This window comes from Carassius carassius, chromosome 4 (genome assembly GCF_963082965.1).
Source record: "Carassius carassius chromosome 4, fCarCar2.1, whole genome shotgun sequence".
NCBI classification, from domain to species: Eukaryota; Metazoa; Chordata; class Actinopteri; order Cypriniformes; family Cyprinidae; genus Carassius; species Carassius carassius.
The window spans coordinates 10,962,163-10,986,455 of NC_081758.1; the positions used below are offsets into that span (position 1 = coordinate 10,962,163).

The 24,293-nt window shown below is 38.8% G+C and overlaps 1 protein-coding gene across 8 annotated transcripts in view; it reads right to left on the reverse strand.

Annotated features, from left to right (window-relative positions):
- Positions 1-798: 798 nt before the first annotated feature.
- Positions 799-24,293, reverse strand: part of LOC132133988 (phosphatidylserine decarboxylase proenzyme, mitochondrial-like) — a 31,030-nt gene continuing 7,535 nt past the window's right edge. For 3 of the 8 annotated variants that reach the window (XM_059546896.1, XM_059546918.1, XM_059546911.1), the window contains 5 exons: positions 11,376-11,612; positions 10,828-10,966; positions 6,674-6,829; positions 6,311-6,471; positions 799-2,110 (listed from right to left, as the gene is read on the reverse strand). In XM_059546896.1, coding sequence (XP_059402879.1) covers positions 1,886-2,110; positions 6,311-6,471; positions 6,674-6,829; positions 10,828-10,966; positions 11,376-11,612 — 918 coding nt within the window. In that variant the 3' untranslated portion in view covers positions 799-1,885. Of the gene's footprint in view, positions 2,111-6,310; positions 6,472-6,673; positions 6,830-10,827; positions 10,967-11,375; positions 11,613-13,461; positions 13,628-18,690; positions 19,112-22,903; positions 23,037-24,293 lie in introns of those variants that run through there. The other 5 variants (XM_059546897.1, XM_059546898.1, XM_059546895.1 and 2 more) reach the window with 4 other exon arrangements.

Below are 24,293 nucleotides of genomic sequence, written 5' to 3' on the forward strand. Positions count from 1 at the left end.
ATTAGAGATTTAATTATCAAATGGCGGATTCGCAAATGATCGCTTTAGTACATTCGGCAGGCAATTATACAATAATGATAATAAATAGTGGGGCAAAATCGACTGCCATGACACCGGGAATTGTCCCGTTTCTCCCGGTGTCCAGTCCGCGCCTGATTTCCACAGAAACGCAGAATGTGCAAGTCATATATTGCATTTTTGGGGCTTTATATTCACAGACACCAGTCGATGTCATGTTTTGATTCAAGTGTACTGACCTACTTTTGATTTAGTCATCCAAAATGTGGCATATTCCGTCCGCGTTAGGCATTTCGTTTTTATGAATGACTGTATTTCCGCATCCCGGAAATTATTAGGGCGGTATGTCTCAGAATAGTCAGTGCAATTTGGGAAAGAAATCAGTTAAATCTGTATGTGGATGTGTGTAAATATTCAAATGTAATCCCCTTTGTAATCGTAAAAAATTTCATAAGTAACTGTAATTTAATTACTCATTTTTTCTTAGTAACTGTAACTAATTACAGTTACAATAATTTTGTAATTAAATTACGTAACGCCGTTACATGTAACTAGTTACTCCCCAACACTGCATATAAATATACAAATGTCCTGTAAGCTTACCATACTACTCCACCACAAACGGTATATTATTGTTTTACCTTTAAATTATGAACCTTGCCAAATCATGAATTTTCCTGGCCAAGAAGCTGCAAACCTAGTGAAAAAGCACTGTAGGCAAAACATTAAGAATATATAATAAAAAGATAATACCAAGATCACAAATCTATAAAACACAACTTTTTAGATAACCTTTAAAATTTATTTATAACACGTTTCTTGCACTCTGAAATAGTCAGTATTAATGTCTATGTTACATGAATTGAATTAACAAGACTGTACTCCAAAAGAAGTGTGGCCTGTGCACAGAAAAGCCCAGTGGTTTCAACACAGTCAATGCAAAATGTCCAGAGACCTTCCCCTAATTCTCCATCCACATGTGTGGTCCAGATTAGGAGAGTCCGGATGGTCTTTATCTTTAGTTCAGGGTGTAGACTCTGTTGAACTTGTTAGGCGCTGGTTAATAAAACAAAGAAAACTCCAAGAATGAAAAACATAAGATCACAAGAACCTGGTTCATATCAAAAGGGCAAAAAAAGGTGTGTTAGTAAAAAATATCTCTTGCGTTTTGGCACTAATCAAGTTGAGACAGCAAAATACTTAACATTTATCGCCAAACTAATTGCTACACCAACAAACAAAGGCATAATTCAACACCAGAGAACAAATGGCAGTGATAACAGTCACCTGCCTTTTCCAAAACTCTTCCTTATTGAGTAAACATGGCCATGATTTTATGGTCAAAATGGCTTGCACCTTCGTAAAAAGCAAAATTTGGACGGAGAGAACGGTTTTAAAGATAAGTGCTGTCAAATATAAAGGTACCAAATAGTAATGGCCTCTTGTACATTCCCAATGCTTGCAGAGTTAGCTGTGGAAATCCTGAACTCTTCAAACCCTTCACACAGGTGGACTCCAGCCAAAGGCAATATGGGCAAACACAAAAACAATACAACCGTTTTACTAAAACAAAATAGAAAAATAATTTAGAGCCAAAAAATCTGGATGGCATTTCATGGTAAACATATACTTTACGTGATGGTCTAAGCTTTGCTTATTTTACAACAACAACAAAAAAACAAACCTTAAAAAAAGATTGCAATAATGCAACAGTGGTGGCTGATTGAGTACATATGAGCACACATGTATCTCAGTTTAAACAGAGTACATCTCTGCAAATGTGAGTGTATTAGTTTTTGGGACACTGAATGCATCTGCACACAGTTTCGCATGTCCATCATCAGATTGTGTTCCCCTCTCGTTGGCGTTACATTGTCCCAAGAGGTTCTCCAAAATGAATCTTCTGGCCTGCTTTCAAATTAAAGGTAAAATCTCTTGGAGCTTCGAATAACAGTACAATAGTGGAGCCCAAGTTGAACTCGCCCAGGTGCTCTCCTTTTCTCATGCTCACGCCTTCCTGGCTGTTGTTTGAAGCGTAGCTGAAGTCGTTGAATGACCCTTTGTTGTATCGTGGGTTGTTGGTGCGGAGCTCCTAAAGAGAGAAAATCAGTTGTTAATTGTCCGTGCAATAAAACCAAATTCTTTGCCTTTTAAAACTCTAATTATCCTCCAAATCTGGTACTTATAACAGATGGGGAACCTCTCTATTTATTTTATTGTGAATAAAATCCATTAGATTTAGGCAATATGTGGCATTAAAAAAAATAAGCACAGTTTCAGACTCAGTGAGGTCACATCCTGCCACTAATAAAGCCAGGATACAACAAACAGGTGCCACTACTGTCAAACTCTCATCTCACCCATTAACCCAGAGTGTTACACAAGCCCACAACTGTCTAGTGGTCTGTTTGCAGTCAGTAGGAATGAGGCTAAATCCACTCTTTGTGATGTAGCTCACTATTCTGCTAATGCTGAAATACCACAAATGTTTTTTACAGAAAATACATCATGCGCCAACAAGATCAATTCTGTGGGGTTTCAGAAATTAAACCCAATATACTTTAAGCAAAATAACTGGTGTGGTGTCATTTCAAACGATTGCCAAAATCGTGTCAAAAAGTTCCTGGCGGGAGTTATAACCAGACTGCCAAAGTGAACTCAGCAGAAAAGTTTGCCCTGGCTGGTAAACACCTCTGCACTACCATTGGTCTGTTGTGATTATGTAATGGTTACATCACTGACTCAGCTTGCCCGTCTGTTGCTGTTGTTGTAGTTCTGTCTCTTTTTTGACAACGGACTGGGACATTCTTGCTACCTTTTGGACCAACTATTTATTGCAAAAAAATTCAAGCCGCATGTGTGATTTGAGCATGCAGGGTATGCAAAAATCAGGATGTTCAGGACAGGACAAATCAGGATGTGTGCACACAGTACACACTTCCTATGCTGATTACTAAATTTACGTTATGCACACTGTGCACATACCCTAGCATTTGCATAAAAACTTTTTTTTTTAAAGATTTACTTTTGGTGTTTTTGCCTTCATTATGATAGGGCATGAGAAATGGAAAAGAGGGAAGGAAACGGGAAAGGTCCGTGAGCTGGGACTCAAACTCGGGACACCCGAAGCACAATGGTCCCATATGTTGGCATGCTGCCCATGAGGCTATCGGCGCCAATAAAATAGACATTTTGAAGAATGTTCATGCGGATGTTTTTCCATACACTGCTTTGACCAGAGGTTGGCAAAAAAATAAAAAAAGTAAATTAAAAACAAAATTAAAAAAATTAAATATGCCATCTAAACTGACTAAGATCTATTGTTGACTATCAGTGAGGTTAACAGTTGAGCTTTAATCTGTTTAGTGGTGGATTGGAAAGGGTAACATTTAGAGGAAGAAACAAGTCTCAAATAACTAAGATATATAACATTGCCTCGTACACACCGTAATCGCACTTGCTTATTGCCAACGTTTTTCGGCACGTATTTTGTGTTCATACCCAAGCGACTTTCGCTGGCGATTAGGGCTGGGTATCAATTCAGACGTTCAAGTGTGCTCGGCTTGTGCTTGAGCGCCACCATGTCATGTTTTACTGTAACTTTGACAGCTCCATGCACGTGAACAAAAGCGCCAATCTCATTGGTTGGCCAGTTTTTAACGTGGCGTGTCAAACCAAAAAAAACGAGCCCGAGGTGTATTTACACGTTGGTGTGCACACTCACATTGGCGCCCTTTGTTTAGTCACGAGGCGTTAAACGTAGGCGATAATTGCTAAAATAATATTGCTAAAATTGATAATTGCGCAATATTGTGAACAAGCCATTTAAGAAAATTTTTACATACTGAAAGTGATACACATCAGATACAGAGGCCATGATACGATACGCAAGCCTACCTGTATTCCGAAGACCTTGATTAGCTTGTTCAGGTGTATTTGATTAGGGTTGGAGCTAAACTCTGCAGGGACACAGGCCCTCCAGGATCAACGTTCCCCACTAGTGTTGTCAAAAGACCCGGTACTTCGGTACCTCTGTGTGAATTTATGAATGGCAGAGACGTGCGGGTTTGTTTACTACATAGACCCAAGCGCACGACGCTTGCATTAATTTCAGCATCTGAGCTTCAGAGTTCTCACACATGCAAAAGAGCGAGAGCGAGAGTCTTACCACGCTGAATCGACACGCTATATGTAAACTATTATTTATTGTCTTTTCCTGTAATGGAGTTCATTTAGAATTATTCATATTAATTTTTGAACAAGCAGAAGACATACCGGTTTCTCCGGTAGTGGGCGGAGCTGATCTAGTACCGTTCCTGTTTTGATTTCAGCAAATCAGTTTGACCGAACGCAGACAACGTGATTAATATTCATGAATCCAGCAGCTCATCAATTCATAGTGCATTGGATATACATTAGTATGGTAGTAGAATTAGTAGTAGTATTATCTTTTAATAATAATTAATATGATCTATTACTATTTTTTTACAGAAACCATCAATGACCAAAAATATCTTAAGCATCACCACCAGTTTTAAGTTCAGTTTAAATTACATATGCATTCATTAGGCCTAAAAGTTAATTTTTACATAAAGGCATTGTGCTAGAAATATTACTATTATTTAGTAAAATGTATGTGATACTGCTACTACTGTTGAAAAAATGTATAAAACTTAATTTTTTAAAGAAAGAAATCACAATATTTCTTCCATGTTTTAATTTTAATAGAAAATCCCCTTTATTTACCAGAAATTTCATAAATTAAAAGACAAATTAAATTTGGGTGAAACTTGTTTACTGTTTTTCATAATTATCTAACTTGTAGAAAAATTTTAAACACAATTGTAAATAAGTATAAAGAATGGCATTGGTTTTTGATTTTTAGTTAATTGATTTTTAGTGCTAAAAAGTTTTTTTTTTAAATTAGCATATTTTTGTGTTTTGCTTTGGTACCGAAATTGGTACCGAGAACCGTGGATTTTCACTGGTATCGGTACCGAATACTGAAATTTTAGTACCGTGACAACACTATTCCCCACCCCTGCTTTAGGGCCAGTGCTAACTATAAGCAGTTGACCTCTACAATATGAAGGGCCTCCATAACTGTACCAGTACAATATAGGTAATGGCATATGTTTAATGTTTACATTGGGCACTCCCCACCACGTACAACATTCTAATTGTTTGCATTTTGTTTTTAAGCCCATAAATAATAATGTACTTTTTCTAATAAATTTATATTGTAATGTACTCATTAATATATATATAAAAATCATCTTAACATTGATGGTAGGTTATCATTGCATAAATTAATGCACTCTCTATGTTTTACAAATAAAATAAAAAGAAAAGTTCAAAACTAATGCGCTGTCTTCTGTATCTTACGCACACTCGCGCTCGGTCACTCACTCAGATCACGCTTTGCGCGCAATCAGACATTCAGGAACAAACTTTTTAGCACTGCCCCACATATTTTTATAAATTATAAATAGTTTAATCGCTCAAGAGCTACATTATCTTTCTCACCAATGAGCTGGTAACAATTTCTAAAGGAATTAAAGCCACAGCTTCACCAGTAACAGAGAAAGGCAACAAAACTGAGGTAATTCTTACGCACACAGCCTCTCTCTCTCTCTTGCCCTCTCTTTCTCTCTCGTGTAAATAAACACTTGATTAATTACAATGTTCTGAGAATAGAATATGAAGTGGAGGTTGCTAAACTATAAGCTAACAGGTGTTTTCAGAAAGCGTGTTAATAGTGGAAAAAGATCGCATGCACAGGGTTGCCAGGTTGACAAAGATAAGTAACACACTTAACAGATATTTCCGTATTGCGCGATGTTTCGGGGATACCACAATCTCTTTATATCAAGCAACCCCGGTTTTGTTCCTTTGCAACCAGATTAAACCTTGTTGTAGCCTATATATTAAGCTCTATTCATTATTTTTAAGAACCCTTGCACTTTTCTACTCAATTTTAAATGGTGTTCTTGTATTCAAATTAAGCATTGTCTACTGCTGTGCATGTGCCACAATATCGATACAGGGCCAGCTGTATCGATATTCGTATCGTCAAACCTCTGTGACGATACATCGTCATATCGATATTTTGAACACAGCCCTACAATACACAACATGAAACATGCACAACCCCCCCCCCCCCTTTAATATCAGGGGGAACTGTCCTTTTAAACACCTTTTTCTCATGCAAAAGCTGAAAAAGTGTGATATTTGTATTTTAGAGCAAAAAAATAAAAAAAAATAAATAAAAAAAGAGCAAAAAAGTTCTTACCTTGTCAAAATAGATGTGTATAGATCCCACATTTGTCGCTCCTACAGCCGTGAGTGAAAAGAATCCGTGTGTCCACTCCCCACTCAAGACAACACGCTCATTATGGCAGAAAAGTTCCTTGATCCAGCGCGCAACTCCTGGGTTCACTGACATCAGAGAACCTATGATAAACACAAACATATCAGACCACACTCTGGGCTTCAGTTATGTAACTATGCACTACTCAGTCACCATCAGATTAGAAAAAGACTCTTATAACTTAATCATATAAGAACTAAAGTCTCTGTGAATTAATCTTTTAATAAAAAAAGTAATATTTTCAGAAAGCAAAGCAAAATACAGAGAGAACACAATGCCGCTGACCTGGGAAATGGCGTCTGTGTGCCACCCTCCAGTCTGTAGGCGAGTGGAAGCAGTGGTAGTCACCTGGAGCCAGATAAACTACACAGTGAAACAACTCATTCCCCTCTTTAGTGACCAGGGCATCCTGGTAAGTGCCAGGATCATCCTCCTCTAAACCTGAAAAGGAATAAAACAAGATAAATATAAGAGATAATCATCAATAATGTTTAAATCATATGTGCCCTCCACGACGCCTTGTGGTGCCACCCCAAAGAGGTTCAAAATCACTCTCACGGACCTTTTCCTGGACTGTGCTCAGCTGGTGGAATGACCTCTCAATCTCAATTCGTACAGCTGAGTCTTTACTCATTTTCAAGAAACAGCTAAAGACTCTAAACTAAAGAATTTTTCGCCTGCACTTAACCAACTAACACTAGCACTTTTCCTTTTCTTGTCTTTTCATTAAAAAAAACAAATAAAATAAAAATTCTTGGCTATGCGTTCTGTACTAGACTAACTGAGACTTGTCATGGCACTTGTATACTGTTGTTGTTCTCTTGTTGACCTGACTGCTTCTATTGTTCTCATTTGTAAGTCGCTTTGGATAAAAGCGTCTGTTAAATGATTAAATGTAAATGTAAATGTTTAGGAAAACCGATATAAAACATACTGGAGAGTTTTTTTTATATATAATTGCATGGCCTTTAAGCTTAGCATGATTTACCCATGTAGGGCATTGTTCTTGATGTCAGATCAGATTTTATGGTTAGACATAAGTAATTCAACATTCACATCAACCTGTAATTTTCCTTTGATTTTAGAGGTGCACAACAGTTCAAAAGAATGGGGTTAGTAATATATATAAAACTTCTCTTGAACTTTCTATTCAATAAAGAAGCCTGAAAAAAGACAAATTTATCTCTTTTCAACACTAATACTGATAATACTAAGAAATATTTTATTGTAATACTATTTCAAAACATTACTCAATTTATATATACACTCACCTAAAGGATTATTAGGAACACCTGTTCAATTTCTCATTAATGCAATTATCTAATCAACCAATCACATGGCAGTTGCATTTAGGGGTGTGGTCCTGGTCAAGACAATCTCCTGAACTCCAAACTGAATGTCAGAATGGGAAAGAAAGGTGATTTTAAGCAATTTTGAGCGTGGCATGGTTGTTGGTGCCAGACGGGCCGGTCTGAGTATTTCACAATCTGCTCAGTTACTGGGATTTTCACGCACAACCATTTCTAGGGTTTACAAAGAATGGTGTGAAAAGGGAAAAACATCCAGTATGCGGCAGTCCTGTGGGCGAAAATGCCTTGTTGAAGCCAGAGGTCAGAGGAGAATGGGCCGACTGATTCAAGCTGATAGAAGAGTAACTTTGACTGAAATAACCACTCGTTACAACCGAGGCATGCAGCAAAGCATTTGTGAAGCCACAACACGCACAACCTTGAGGCGGATGGGCTACAACAGCAGAAGACTCCACCGGGTACCACTCATCTCCAATACTAATAGGAAAAAGAGTCTACAATTTGCACGAGCTCACCAAAATTGGACAGTTGAAGACTGGAAAAATGTTGCCTGGTCTGATTAGTCTCGTTTTCTGTTTTCAGATGGTAGAGTCAGAATTTGGCGTAAACCGAATGAGAACATGGATCCATCATGCTTTGTTACCACTGTGCAGGCTGGTGGTGGTGGTGTAATGGTGTGGGGGATGTTTTCTTGGCACCAGGGTTTCTGCAGGTATCTTCAAATTAAATTTAATGCCTTTTAATGCCTTTTTAATGCCATTTTTACATTTTTTAATGCCATACACGACCCATGACTAACCACGGATATTTTATATACAGATATAATCATTTTATTTTTAAATAGACATAGATAGGCAAATTATTAATTGCAACCATCCAGTTTGATGATGATGCAATCATGAAATTATATAACTCAGAACTGAATTAGAAATGGCTCAGGAGGCAGCTTAATTAATTGTCAATTTATTTGGAGATATTTCAAAATTAGCAAAAAGACAATTATTGTATTTATAATTTTATCATCACAAAAACAGCTCTTCAATAAGCTCAACTTTTTAAATGCTGGAACTTAATGTATTCAAAGTACATACATGTAAGCAAGAGCTATAGAAATTACTGTGTAAATAAGTTCATTAAGGCATGTGCCTTAATTCAGTCGATTTTAGTTCCAACTCTGACTCAACATGTTTCAATTCACAGCACTTTTCCTTGAATCTCCTCCTTAGAGTATTAGATTTTGTTATCATTTCAGCCATGAGCGTTTTCGATTTGTTTTCGGCCTGCTCAGCTCGTTGATCGGCGTCCTTCTGAAGGCTGGCGCACACGACCGTCAACACCCCCTTTTTCTTTTTCAAACACCGCAAAATCCTTTTTTACCACTAACAGGCTGCAACCATGTCTTGAAATTTTCGTTTTCCAGCCACTTCAGTTGGAATTTGCACTTTCCCATTTTTCCTCAGACCTCGTCCACTGCTGTACAAAATGCCCGCCGCCCGCGTCACCTCCGTATCACGGCAATTTTGCTCCGGCCGAAACCAATTACCAAACTGGTTCCGTGTGTTTATCACACTAACGTACATTTTGCGGAAGCAAATAAAATGATTAATTATGAAGGCTATATTCAAAGAAATTGATATAAAATTCTCTTCAAAACTATTAAAAAATTGAATGCCTGTAAGAATCAAATTTAATGCTTTTTAATGCCTTTTAAGGCCTTAATTTTTGCAAAATCCATTTAAGGACTTTTAATGCTTTTTAATAACCCGCGGAAACCCTGTGGCACACTTTAGGCCCCTTAGTGCCAATTGGGCATCGTTTAAATGCCACGGCCTACTTGAGCATTGTTTCTGACCATGTCCATCCCTTTATGACCACCATGTACCCATCCTCTGATGGCTACTTCCAGCAGGATAATGCACCATGTCACAAAGCTTGAATCATTTCAAATTGGTTTCTTGAACTTGACAATGAGTTCACTGTACTAAAATGGCCCCCACAGTCACCAGATCTCAACCCAATAGAGCATCTGTGGGGTGTGGTGGAGCGGGAGCTTCGTGCCCTGGATGTGCATCCCACAAATCTCCATCAACTGCAAGATGCTATCCTATCAATATGGGCCAACATTTCTAAAGAATGATTTCAGCACCTTGTTGAATCAGTGCCACGTAGAATTAAGGCAGTTCTGAAGGCGAAAGGGGGTCAAACACCGTATCATGGGCCTTTCACACAGGACGCGGTATGCGCGGCGCTATAAAACCCATTCATCTCAATGGCTTGCGCCGCGCAAGTACGTTTTGTTGCTGCGTCGACCAAAGCGCAAGCGCAGTGGTGCGCATCATTTGCGTGCTTGCGCGCACGCCGCGGTCAAAGTTCAAAATAGTTAAACTTTTGCCGCTGCGCTCTGTGACGATTACCAGCGCGACCAATAGAATCGGGGGATCCAAACAAGCACGGAAATCAAAATGGATGAATGGCTAGTACTGTGTGTGTCAGAATTTCCTGAGCTGTACGATACAAGTTTGAGGTCGTATAGGGACATCGTCAGGAAAGCTATGTCTTGCTTCTCTCTTAATTCTCATCAGCAGGACTAGCGCTATCGCTCGCTTCTTACAACGGGACAGATACATGTTTGCTGCTGACCAAAAGGAGGAACAACAGACTATGAAAGAGCTCCCGCTAAAAGTTTTTAAAACTCCGCCTACGCCATAGCGCAAATTGCGTTGTATCTGAAGAGGCCAGCGCCGCGCATACCGCGTCCTGTGTGAAAGGCCCATCAGTATGGTGTTCCTAATAATCCTTTAGGTGAGTGTATACTGTGACAGTAGCGTACTGTAGATTATGCATAGGACACAAAGTCTGACATTAAGCTTTTCCAGGTATTGGTTATATTACATCACTTGGCACAAAACACCAATTTCTTAAAATCATTAGCAAAATTTGACAAGGCATCAAAAATATGAAGTCAACCATACAGTGACCATAAAGCCATGTTTAAAATAAAAAAATTTGGCTGTTTGGAAAACCTTGAGTTAAATGTCTTTTTTCAAATTTTCCGATGTTCCAGCATCAAATGATTTCGATCCAGGAGCATGCCCTACTTGGTCAAAAGATAACTTTAGTGAGTCTTACTTCTGTTAGCAGTTAAATTCTCGGTCCGGTTGTGCGGCCCGAGGAACGTTTCCAGAGAGTAGGTCACTCCCTTCACCTGCTCAACCTCACAGTTCTTCACGCGGCCAAAATGAAGGATCTTGCCATCAGCTGGACTGATCTGCAGAGCAAATCAACAGTCAAAGTGAATTAAACTAGTCTGCAAGTATCTATGTTGATACTGAATGTTTTCTCTATACTTTAAAAAATAACATGAGTAGCTGGAATATGCAAAATAATCAAAATCAAATAACCATTAGACTATTATTTCAGACACTATAATTTTTTTGAAATTCAAATTTCCTGCTTAACTGGCAACAATGCTGCTCCTCTTAAAATGTTCTTTTAAACCACGTAAAATCTCCAAAGTTTATAAAATTCAGATGTTTAACAGCTCTACTGATTTGAAAATTAGGTATGTAAGCATGTGCACCGATTCTCCTGGGTTTGCCTATGAATGAAAGAGAATGGGACAACAAAAATCTATTTGAAGAATGCCCTTTTCTCTCCGGTTACAAATCGAGACTCACCACGCAGTGCGAGTCACACACCGGCCGAACCTGTGGTTTGAGTTTACGCCTAAAAAACTCGCCCAGGTTTCTGTAGTGCTGTAGATCCTCTATGGCCGCTTCCTTCATATTGACTCCAAACGTCCATATATACAATCTGAAGATAGGTTTCCGTAACCAAGTTGGCAGGTCCACCTGGTTCAAGCGACCCCAGGCTCTGGAGAGGAGTCTTGTGGGTATGGACTTGTAGATTGTAACCTACATCCAAAGAGACGGAGAGTTTTGGAGACACCATGCCTAAATATCTGTTATATACAAAAGCAAATGTTTGCAGAAAGGCAAGGAAACGCACTTAATGATCTTCCACCTACAAAAAAAATGCAAGCATTGCCACTTTATTAGTTTATGTATCGTTTAACAACAGAATACTTTATTATTATAAGTCAAACATCAATATCCCACATCTGATTTCAAATGGAATGCAGCATAAAAATAAGAGATGCACTGAAATTTCAGTAGCTCAAAATATTTGGCCACAGCAGCAAAGAAAAAAAAAAGTTTTAGATTTAGATTTTAGATTTCCAAAATGGTTTTGGAGGGCAGAAAATATTGATTGAAATGCAACACCCAGAACAGCATATAGAATTCAATTACCTACATATTTTTTACATTTGTTTTTTGACTAAATGGAAAACTGGAATTTTGGTTTCAGTATAAAATTTTGAAACATTAAAATTATATATTTTATTTGGGGGGGGGGGGTCTGTACCTACAAATTTATATTAATATTACATATGCATTTTGCACATACACAATGACTTGAAAGATTTCTAAAATTATAGTTTTTAATCTTTTTTTTTGGGGGGGGGGGGTGGGGGGGGCATATACATATGCGTACACTCCTGCTGTATTGAGTCCAGTACCTGCACATAGCTTTCCATCACCCGCTGTGCGCCATGTGCTCCAGTGTTTGGATTCAAAGAGTGTTCAGCTCAGTGTAGCTCACTGATCATTATTGATGTGGGCAAGGAGTGATCCTAGGTCAGTGCTACAGATAGCATGGAGGCTGAGTGTTCAGAGTAAGTGGATTACTGTAGTTGGTGTCAATCTCAGCTGATAGACAGGAGGCTAAATGTGGACAATCTTGGAGTCTAAAGCGCCGTTCACACCAAGAACGATAACTATAAAGATAACGATATTAGCGTTCACACCAGCGAATGATACCGTCTGTTTATTCTAAGCGGACATGTGTCTTCTGCTTTAAATTCTCCAGCTCGCAGGATTGATTCTGATTGGCTGTCAATATTTGTATTGTTCATCATCTGGAAAAAATTGTTCTGAAAATGATTCCAACGAGTAGTTTCTTTATGCCTTTATCGTTATAGCTGTGGGGTGGACTCTGCTATTCTTTAATACTGAGAATGATTTTTTTTAGGTGTGAACGGTGTTGATAGTCATGGGTTTAACAAGCAGGAAGTGGAGGATGTTTCCTGACCCAGAAAAGAACCAATGACAGCCATGACTCCAAATTAAAAGTCCTGTATATCCAAAATCTCTGAAGATCTACAGATTTACATTACCAAACCAAACATTTTTCTGTTTCTCTGTATCTTCCTGTCTGCCACTGAAGATGATCTGCTTCAGAGCATCATGGGAAATGAACAATAGTGGTGTCAGAGCCACCGTGGCAGGATGCCCTCGACTGGGTCTAGAGACAAAGTGTTCCTCAGTTCAGAGCTGCACCATGGAACAACGGCTCTTTTCACACGAGTCCCAAAGAAGCTCAGGGCTCAGCGGGTCCATATGAAGTAGCCATCTGCTGATAGCGGCGGCCGTTTCTGCTGACCTCACATCAGTTTTGTAGCTTCCTTTCTCTGGGCATTATTCCTTAATGTTTCCAGTAATGTTTGCTATAATCATAGACATTACCGACACACTCATAACCACAAGGTAACACCTGTTGTGCATAACAAATCTCAAATGGCCATTATACACTGATGAGACACTGATGGATGGCATTTATATCTCTGGATACTGAGAGTTTGCACATTTGAACACACACAACATCAGCCAGAAGGCTCTTTTTGTTCTTTCCACCTGTACTTACTCTGCTTGTGGGCCTCCAGCCTAATCTGGCAAGAGGTTTGAGCGCTCCGAAGGGCAGGATGTAGTAGAGGAAAGACAGAGGCCATGAGCGAAGGCGGACAGTAGGCCGGGACATGCAGCTCAGCTGGCCTAGTCGCCGCCGTAGGGCCAACTGTGGAAACTGCAACCTGCACAACACATCCATGATTCCAAACTGCACAAACTACACAGACAGACACATATGAAGAAGATGTATGTGCAGATGGTCTAAATGTTGTAGAGCAGGGGTGCCCAGTCCTGTTGATGGAGATCGATCTGCCTTCCTGCAGAGTTCAGTTTCAACCTTGCATCAACCTGTTTGTAATTATCAAAAGGTTCTTGAAGATTTCAATGAATTACATTTTCATAAAAATGTCAAAGTGGGGTTAAAGAGAGAAAAAAAGAAAAAGCTTTCTTTTTTAAATATAATTTTTTTACTTCTGATTTTAGGGTGAAATGCTACCTAAACATGTTTTCTTAAGATTCGCCATATAACACAGAACTGTGCTGTAACATCAAAACAGTAGGAAGGAGGAAGGAAAGATTTAGAAAACATGCAGAAACATCCACACAGCCCACTCACACATGCCAAAGAACAAACACAAAGACACTCATACAGAAGACATTAAACAGCAGAAGAAGAACGCTAGAAAAGATACTCGAGTTAGGAAAGAGACAGGAATAGAAATTCTCCACTGTAAACTTAACCTCATGGTCATTTGCACGGCTTCTCGACTACACTGACCATATTCTCCTTTCAGCTCCATTCCACTTATATCAGTCTAAGCCAAGGCTGCTTTCACCTGTTTAACACCTTTAGTCTCATTTAGGGTTTATCATCACCTCCCGGCTACACTTGCTCTAGAAATGGTACATGAGGAGAAATACGTCACTGACGGCCTGGGCCAGTCAATATTATAAAAGGCCACATTTAAAGTAATATGCACCTATTTAACCAACACAAACATGCATGTTTTTATGGGTCACGTTGAGTAGGATGCTGGCACAGAATTACTGAAGCCATGAAGGATATCCTCCAGTAATCTTCATTTAATTTTTCTGTGGTCATTGTGCTATTTTTAGCACCTGTGTAGATCAACACAACTGTTAGGGGGCTGGAACGGCGCATGCAAAAAAAAGTTGCACCTCTATCCAGGTCCTGCTGATTGGAACGCGTCGCTTTGTTTTTGGCTATAACTGCTCACTTTTTATTGAGAATGACACTAGGAGCTACTGCTTCTGGCTAAAGTGAGCTTAGCTTTAGTGTGTCAGTAAAGTGGGTCATATTTGGTGCTGAACGTGATGACACAGCACTTGCTGGGTTGACACAGACATTCCAGGGCTGCAACTACGTGAGCTATATATAGAATATAACACTGTGTCCACCCTAATCAGGATGAAACCCTGTTCTGACCTGTGGACAGAGGAGACTTAGCCATAGGCCTAACACAAACACTCAATGTGTCACCTGTCTTTGTCAGATCTACTCACAATGCTGCACACAAGAACATCTTTACTTTGACCCTTTCAAAATGTACTATCCAATAATCTCTGTTTGAGAGAATCAAGATTTGCAGCATGGTCAGGGTGAGTAATCAGAGGGCAATAACCCTCAGTGTATTGATGATAAAAACTATAGCAACATTAGCTCATGTCAGGTTTGTCAGGCTCAGTGGGCAACATATTGGTTTCCCTCCACGATCTTAAAGTACATTGACCTGTCGTGCGTCATCATAACAGGGCCTCCCCCACAGAGAGGTGTACATTTTTATTGCTCTTACTATTAATAGACAAACTACTGCAGGCATAACATCGGACCATACTCTGGAGACCAGTCTAGTCAAAGCTCTGGTGTGAGATAAATGTAAATAGTGATACTCAAAGTCCTTTTTAAAAGAAAGTGAGTTAACTTGATGGCCATCTTGGTAACAGCACCAAACAGCTTGGTACAGCTCCTATGTATTTGAAAGGGGAAAGACTGATTGACATCATAAAATGTTCTGTATGTACGGCTTTTCTGATGTAGTAAGCTTGCTCGAAAGCTCACCTAGTACAGCACAGCACTTGCATTGCGGAGCATACATGTACGATTCCCGTAAAATATGAGAAGTCAAAAACTTGGCATGGTTGCTTCTTCAAATTGGCTACATTTGTATTTCATGTTTGTTTTTGTTAAACCTATTAGGTTTAACGTAGGGTTAAGTGTAGATGGTATGTCATTTTCAAATGTGCATTTGCCTTTTAGCGCCACTTGGCAAACATTTAATTTCTGAACTGCCGCAATATGAATAACCACCAATGTAATAAGTTTACATTCATCTGACATTTACGTTCACATTCAAAATTGAAAATAAACGTGTCGAGAAATATATAAGAAGCAAAGCAATTTAAATGTTGCAGAAATGCTGCCACAGGCATGTTGTCCAGTGAGCCTAGGTTGGTAATACTGACATTGTGTGTTGCAATTCTTTAGCTCAAAGAAAAGGCTGTATTTTAGGTTAATCAACTAATACACATGTGCATTCTAGGGATGGGCGTTTTCCACAAATATCACATTCGAATATTTGAGCTCACAAAAAACGAATATTCGAATATTCGTTTATTTAAATTAAGTTTAATGAGCTTGAACATTACACATCGTGTTTTGTAGCTGAAAACCTTTAACAATGCGTGCAAACAAACAAAAGTACAGATTAAAAGCAAAAAAAAAAGTGAACAAAGAAAAAACGTAAAGCAGCCTGCAGCAATTAGGCTATTGTACAGAATGTAGCTTACACTTAACTTTTAAACTGTCAGCAAATCTTTTTTGCTTTTTTTTCTATTGTTTCAAATGTTCTTGTTAAGAAATACGGGCATGTAAACATGATTGGGCACAGACATTGGCGGGACTCACAAATAACGGTGTGCTAAGCGAATACGTTTTGTGAAGCGCTTCGTATTTTCATTTCACCACTGAATGGGATCCTCATCTGGTGGAATACATGGCTCCAGCAAGAACTGTTCCCAGTCGTCTCGGCTGGACTCTCTGTAATCATCGCTGGAGAACTGGCTCAGCCTTTTCCGACGAGTGGGCATTGCATCTTCTTCATGGTGGCGACTGCATCCGCACCACTCGCATCAAGGAAAATGTTCTGATAATGTTCAAAAAAGTTTTTTTTTTTCTTACTTCTCTCATGTTTTCATCGAGAAACCTGAGATGTTTGTGCCGAGGGTCTAGGGCAGACGCGAGAAGAGGAGTTTTCACTGCATTCTCCAAGTTAGCAGTGTTTATTTGTTGCTTGAGAGATGCTGCAACAATGTTCTTGGATCACTTTCTGTGATTCTCCACGGCATATTTGAAGTAGAAGACCGCAGTTCTTAGGGGGCGTTCACATATCGCGTCTTTTGCATGCTCAAGTTCGTTATTTCCAATGTAGGCACGCGGTATGCGCGCTCATAATGGAAGCGACGCGGTCGCGATGCGCATGCGGTGCGACGCGGTCCCGTTTTTTCCAGGCGCGTCCGCACAGCATCGAGTTAAAAACATTTAAACTTTCAGAATGCTACAAGCGCACCGCAGGTCATGTGACAAGAACTAAACATTCAGCTGCATCCTTTCCTGTAACAACATTCAAAGCTCAGCCAAGATGAAGGAACAGCTGATCATAGCTGTATATGGATTGCCATTTTGAAATAAATTTAGTAGCAGAGCTACTGAAAGCGATTTTTTTTGTGCTGCAAATCCATTTATCCTTTGCTGAAATTTCATCGTCTTCATGGAGAGAACGCGTCGCCTCAGGAGCGCTTCTGCCCGAGCGCTTTGGAAAGAAGGAGAAAGCGGAGCGCATAGCCTTTTCCACGCCTTATTAGGCGCGATATGTGAATGGCCCCTTAATCATTCATTAATTATTTTTTGCTTGCATACACCTTCAAATATGCCGTGGAGAATCACAGAAAGTGACCAAATTAGGTTTTATTGTGAACTTTTTTTTTTTTTTGTGCGAAATTCGAATATTTTTATTTATCGAATAATTAGAGCAGAACGAATATTCGAATGTTCGACTATCCGTGCACATCCCTAGTGCATTCAAATGCAAAAAAACTTGTAATGCCTCTATGAAAAAGAGATTGGCTCTTTAAACCATGAGGCCTGGCAGTATAAAAGACAAGACTACCATTGAAGGTTGGATTTGAGCCATTATAGAAGGCTCTTTCACTTTGGGACACCAAGCAACCACTTTGAAGGCCCTAGCAACATCCCAGAATCACAAAAGCAACTTTTACTTGCACGAGTGGCAAAAAAAAACTCATTACACAACCCAACATTGAACCAGATAACCTGCGTTTACTGGCTCCACTGTGTAAATGTTGTTTCCATCCTATAACTACGTTTGTAAAAGAGCTGTGCAAGTGCCCACTATAACCTTTCACAATAAACACTTTTAGCACTGTGCAATATGTAACCTCATTGTAGCGGTTGGCAAATCCAGTTAATATGCCAAAGTGCACACGGTGCCCTAGTGTGCCTAGACGGCTCCAAACAGTGAATTGGTATTTACGAGAGCTTTCAGTCATCAGGCTATTATTCAATTGAAATTAGAGCATCTATACCCCTCCCCCAACTCATCCAGAGCAGATGAATAGCCATCCAAGAACACTGCAGTTCAACAGCTCTTCACAGTGCATTACTCAAACCGCGGAGGACGTCTGAGAGCTGATGATTGCAGCCAGTAAAATGATAATGTAAAGTCTTCTGTTTCGGACTCTTTCTCTTTCACACACTCTCTGCTCTACATAGCCCCCCTTGTTTCTTCAATGCAGGCGCACGTTGGCCAATCACTGACTGAATCTGAGCCTCTCTCGACTCTTTGCATTTTTCTATCAAAGGAAACAGCATCTGCTTCGAGTAGAGCTATGTGTGGATTGTATAGGACAGAGAGTGCTAGCAACAGCCTAATGTTACAATGCAATCGTACAGCCGGGACAGTGACACAAACTCCCACCGCACACACACTGACTGTCCCTCTGCAGGGTGGCCCAGTTCGTGCAAGGTCTCCTTAATCCCCTCTCGCTCGCCCACTTTCCAGCTCCACTGACCCTTCAATTGTCCTCTCTCACTCTGTGTGCGCAGTCCAAAATTTATCTAGATCCAACCAGCTAAACTCACCCCGTCATCCACACACATTCTCAGCCTGGAATACGTCCTAGAATCTCACACACTCCTTGCCGGTACCTGAATCGGCTCCGGTGGCTGGGCTGAGATGGGCCCCCCGTGCTGCCGTTGTTGATGCCGGCTGTAGCTCCTGCTGAGGAGCCCGGCGGACGGAAACGCCGAACATTAACCCTGACTCTGTGGAGATTGTAGCAAGAGGGAGAACTGTGCAAAGACCTGCAGCATCTCACCATTTCCCCGCAGTGCTCCGCACCGGCCCCATCTGCTGCTTCAGACTCCCCTGACACATGATCACCGTGGAAGGATTAGTGCGTATGGCAGGCTTTAGCCCTCTCTCACGCTCACTCCCTTCATCTGGCTCGGTTGTTTTCCGCTGCAAAGCTTAAAGACCCGCCCTCCCTTCTCGTCACGTGTGGGATGCTTGACTGCGATTGGTCGGTCAGCCAGCTCCTCTTCTGAGCCACTGCTGAATTCAAGGCAGCTGTGAAGGTAGCTATATGAAAATGAGGAGAGGGAGGGGTTTGTAAACAGACAATCCTAACAGCATGTGCTCAGTAGATCCCGAGTTCAATCTATGACCCCATCCCCACCACCTCTCTATCATCTCTTTCTCAAATGAAGGATAAAGAGCAACGAGCTGCTGACTGTTATGATAAACGATTTCTGATCTGGAAATCACTTTCTCTACAAAGTCCAGTGCATCAGCAAAGCCTAAAAATACGCTACAATCACTTGAATTTGCTTAATATAAGAATATTAATTACTGCATATTCTATACTTTCTATACTATATTTCAGTACAGCAACAGTATGTGTAAGAAAATCTATAATTGCTACTATAAACCAATTTATATCAGTGTATTTGTTCCAATAATATTCCTTTTTTAGTGCGGTCAATCAAAAATGTTTTTTTTTTATGTTTTAAATATAGATGGTTTCTAACAAAAATCCATTGATTCGCTACAGGAGGCCTTTATTCACCCACCAGAGCATTTTTTTTTTGTATTAGCGATGCCTTATTGGACTTATTTTGGACTGTTGAACAGAAACACCCGCCCACTTCCATTATAAAGCTTATAAAAGCCAGGACAATTTTTAATTTAACTCTGATTGGATCCGTCTAAAATATATATTTTTAAAAGAAATCTCTTCTCACCAAACCTACATTTATTTGATCCAAAATGTGATTTATTCCAGTGATCAAAGCTGAATTTTCAGCATGATTACTCGAGTCATATTATCCTTCAGAAATCATTGCAATATGCTGATTTGCTGTACAAGAAACATTTATTATTATTATTATTATCATTATCATGATTTAAAACACTCGAGTACATTTTGTTCAGGATGAATAGAAAGCTCAGCATGTGTCTGAAATAAGCTTTTGTAAGATTGTACCATTCAAAAGCTTGGAGTAAGTTTTTTTTTGAGGGGGGGGGGGGGGGTATAAACTAATAATTTAGTTTATTTAGCAAGGATCCTTTAAATTCATCAAAAGTGATGATAAAGACATTACAAATGACTTCTATTTCACATGAATGCTGTTCTTCTGAACTTTTCAAAGAAAACTGAAAAAATCTACTCAACTGTTTTCAACAATAATTATAATAATAATAAATGTTTTTTGAACAGCAAATCAGAAAATTATAATGATTTCTGAAGGATAATGTGACACTAAAGGCTGGGGTAATGATGCTGAAAATGTAGCTTTGAAATCACGGGAATAAATTACATTTCTGTAAAAATATAAAAAAATGTTACTGTTTTTGGTGTACTTTGGAGCAAATAAATGCAGGTTTGGTGAGCAGAAGAGATTTCTTTGAAAAAACATTACACATCTTACGGTTCAAAAACTTTTGATTGGTAGTGTGTATATAATATATTTAATACACCAATTTTTTATATTAAAATTATGAAAAAAGTAGTTTAAATCAACGATTCAACGACTCAACTCATAAACCTACTTGTTTTATTTCTGGATGAATCAGCATTTTTGAACGATTCTCTTGAATGAATAATTCATTCATTGACATTAAGTCACTTGTCTCCACCTAGTGGCGAAACAATGCCATCGACACAAACCTTATTTGAAGCACAGTTACCTTCTAAAAGGGGATTTTCCATAGAGAGCAATGTGTATATATCTGAACTATAAACTTTACCCCAATGTTTCTGTGATAATACGAATGACTGTAAGACAGAAATAATACTGTGTAGTTGAAAAGACGATGATGAAGATGTTTCTTAAAACCAAACATGGTATGTGCTCTTTGCATCAGCAGCAGTGCGAACAGATTTGATTGATCCGGTAAGACTTTGTCAAAGGTTTAATAGACTCTGGTAATCTTTTAACGATTAATCGTGCAGCTCTACATGCTCGTAGTTTCACTTGTGCTTTAAGATACGAAGAGTTTGGTTCCAAACGAGATAAACGCCATAAAAAAAAATAAAAAATAAAATAGTTTCTGCCAAAATCAGTATTATATCCGGTCGGTATTGAATTTTTTTTTTATTTTATGCAAAATGCCATATTCGCGGAGTTAATAGGTCATGTTTTCTCCCTTTTTTTTCCAAACTGTGACCAGGGCCAGTCTCCCTTTTTTTGCAGAATGCGATATCCACTCAACCAATCACAGCACACCATTCCACGCACTGTAATCAGTAACAGCCAATCACAGCGCACCATTCCGTGAACTCTACAGTAATGGCGGTGCTGGCAGCCTAGTTTTCCTCATCTACTTTGTAATCAACAAACAAGGGGCTCCACATAAATCGCATGTGCTTGTCATGCGCATCTCGTCAGTAAAGCCCCTTCTGTGATTAATAGTACCGGTAAATCTCCATCACAGGCTTTCAGATGGAAATTATTCCGATGCATTTAATACAGAGAGCTGTAGATTACTGACAAGCTATGCTATAGCAGGTTCATTAGATGAATCGCATTCGGTTATGAACGCGATATTGCATAGCTTGTTAGTGTTTTTATTAATGCCTTTTTTTAATACAGCACGTAGCACTAGTCAACTAAATGAAATGTAGCATGGCAAAGATGAATGCACTTTTGGAAGCTGAATGTAATGTAATGTAATTTTAGAATTTCTGTGGTTTAATGTGATGTTGTTCATGATGAAATTTTATTTTATTGTAATTTATAGCATTAACAAGATGACATTCAATTCATTTTGGAAGAGATGACTGAATGTATTTTTAGTCCAGTGCTTGTATACAAGATCAGTATTGACCAAGTTCAGAGGCTGTCATACGTGCATCAACTTACTATGTTGTGTATTTTTATCAGTTTCAATATGAAAAATAACTTTCATATTGATTCAACTGATTTATTGCATTTTGAGAAAAATAGTGGTTTTCATCTTGCCACTTTCTTAGTAAAGAAAACATTTTTACTAAAATTAATAAAAATGTATTTATTGCATTTTGGAACCAAACTCTTCATATAGCACTATAATATAATATAGAGCACGCCACAGTATTCACGTGCTAAGAGCACAGCATAACAGCTGACAGAACAGAAAAATAGTTTTTTATTGACGTGGCCTGACAACATCTCATCTGAGCACGGTTCATTGTTGTTCTGCTGAATCTCCTCGTCACCTGTAGCTTTTCTGTGCTCGTTTGACTCGTGTCTGGTGCTGAGGTGAAGTTGGTGTGTGCCTCTGAAAAGTCTCTGGTTTGATGAGATCGTAAAGATGTTCTGCGTCTAAATAAACCCAATTCTTGTCAAGAAAAAAATTAATAAAAGAGGTCGACACAGCAGTTGGGAGTGGGGTGTCCAATTTTTTAAATGCGTTAAAGTGCAAATTGACCACACAATTTTTTTAAACACGTCCATTTATCTGTCTATTAAAATATATATTTGCATTTTTATTTTTTCTCTCTTACCCAGATCAATCACTAAATAAAATATCAATATCAAATAAACAATACACTTCTACTGCTAATTTCTTATATTCTTTAAAGAACAACCAAAAGCACACTTGATTGCCTTTGAATCACATGAACTTGACACTTCCTATTAAACAGGAAGGAAGTTAATCTTCCTGTCTCGACTAATCTTTTGATATGCATTTTAACATGAAGATTCCTGTATAAAAACACCAGGAATGATTCCCCCACTAGTATTAATTCAAGTCTTTCTTTCTAGTTTATTCTTCACATCAAATAATCTGACAACCTATGAAGAAAGAATTCATATTCATCCTGCAATACAACCACAAATACAAAAAAGACTTACAAAAGGAAATCTTTCCACTCACTTGTATGGAGCGACAGAAAAAGAGTCTGTCGAACTTCTCAATGGACTAAACTCTTCTTACTGTCTTTGTACTAGGATCCACTCAGATATGGCGTGTGTGTGATGTGATGTCGTCACTTAATATTAACCAGACCAATGAGTGAGAGGGCTTACTTCCTATTTGACGTCTGTCAAAGAGCCCATCCCACTCTGTAAACACACACAACTGCAGACAGCTATAGCGTGTGTATTCAGAAGACACAGAGAAAAGAATATAACAAACAGGACCAAGTGCATTAGGGAAACACTTTGATTTATCACTGGATTGTGTGCCACAATCATTTTCACACAGCGATTGTTTTTGTGTGTTACGACAACTATTGCAACAAACTGTGACTCATAACTTTTTGGGGTGGAGGGATTGCAGTGAATGGTTATTACTTCTGGGAACTGGTTCGTAAGGATGTAGCACATGCAGAGCTGGATGATGCATTAAACAAGAATCCAGGATAGTACAACTAAAACTTTGTTATTTCATTACTGCTGCTTTCAAACGCAAAAATGAAAGTGAAGAAAATGTCAACCTTAAAATAGAATAAAAACAAACAATAAAAAAGTATAATTATGTTAGCCATTAAATGATTTTTGAGTTTGGTGTTGCTTTATTAGAATTAAAAAAGATTTAGTGAACTGAAAGAGCATCAGAATGAATCAATTTAGTTCTGTTCTTTCCTTTATTTTTATATTATATTTAAAAAAAGTTATTTTAAATTGTAATAATATTTCAAAATATGACAATTTTTTTTGTGTGTTATAAATACAGCCTTGGTGAGCATAAGAGACCCTTCTTTTCAGAAACTGATCCCAAACCTGAACAGTAGACAATAACTATTATAACACTTCTAACACTCGATTTAGTATCATGACAAAAGAGTACAAGTATCAGAAGACTTCAGTGATTTATTTTCCAACACCTCTTGGCTGCAAATATAACAAAGCCACTGTGTGTGTGTGTGTGTGTGTGTGTGTGTGTCTGAGAAGGTTCTGGAAAATGGTCACACCTACACAAAGAGCGCCGTTATCTTTGGCAGGCTTTCTGCCACACACTGTGCCTTATCTGTAGATCTACAACAAAACCGCCGAACAGAAATCTGTCCTCATATATCAGGCATAACATAAAAGAGTCCATGACTGACAGTTTGTGAATAGCGATCATACACCGAGCGAACAGTGAGAGTTTCAATAGAATGAACACCAAAGCCAAACACACATGCATGATAAAGATGCATACAAAGTGAGTATAACATTTCATGGTTAGAATGCAATGAAGTCACATAAGGGTTAAAAAAAATTCTCCTTGATTCAGACACTGTAGTAAATAGTCTTGTCCCTTGTAGCTTTGTTGCACAATC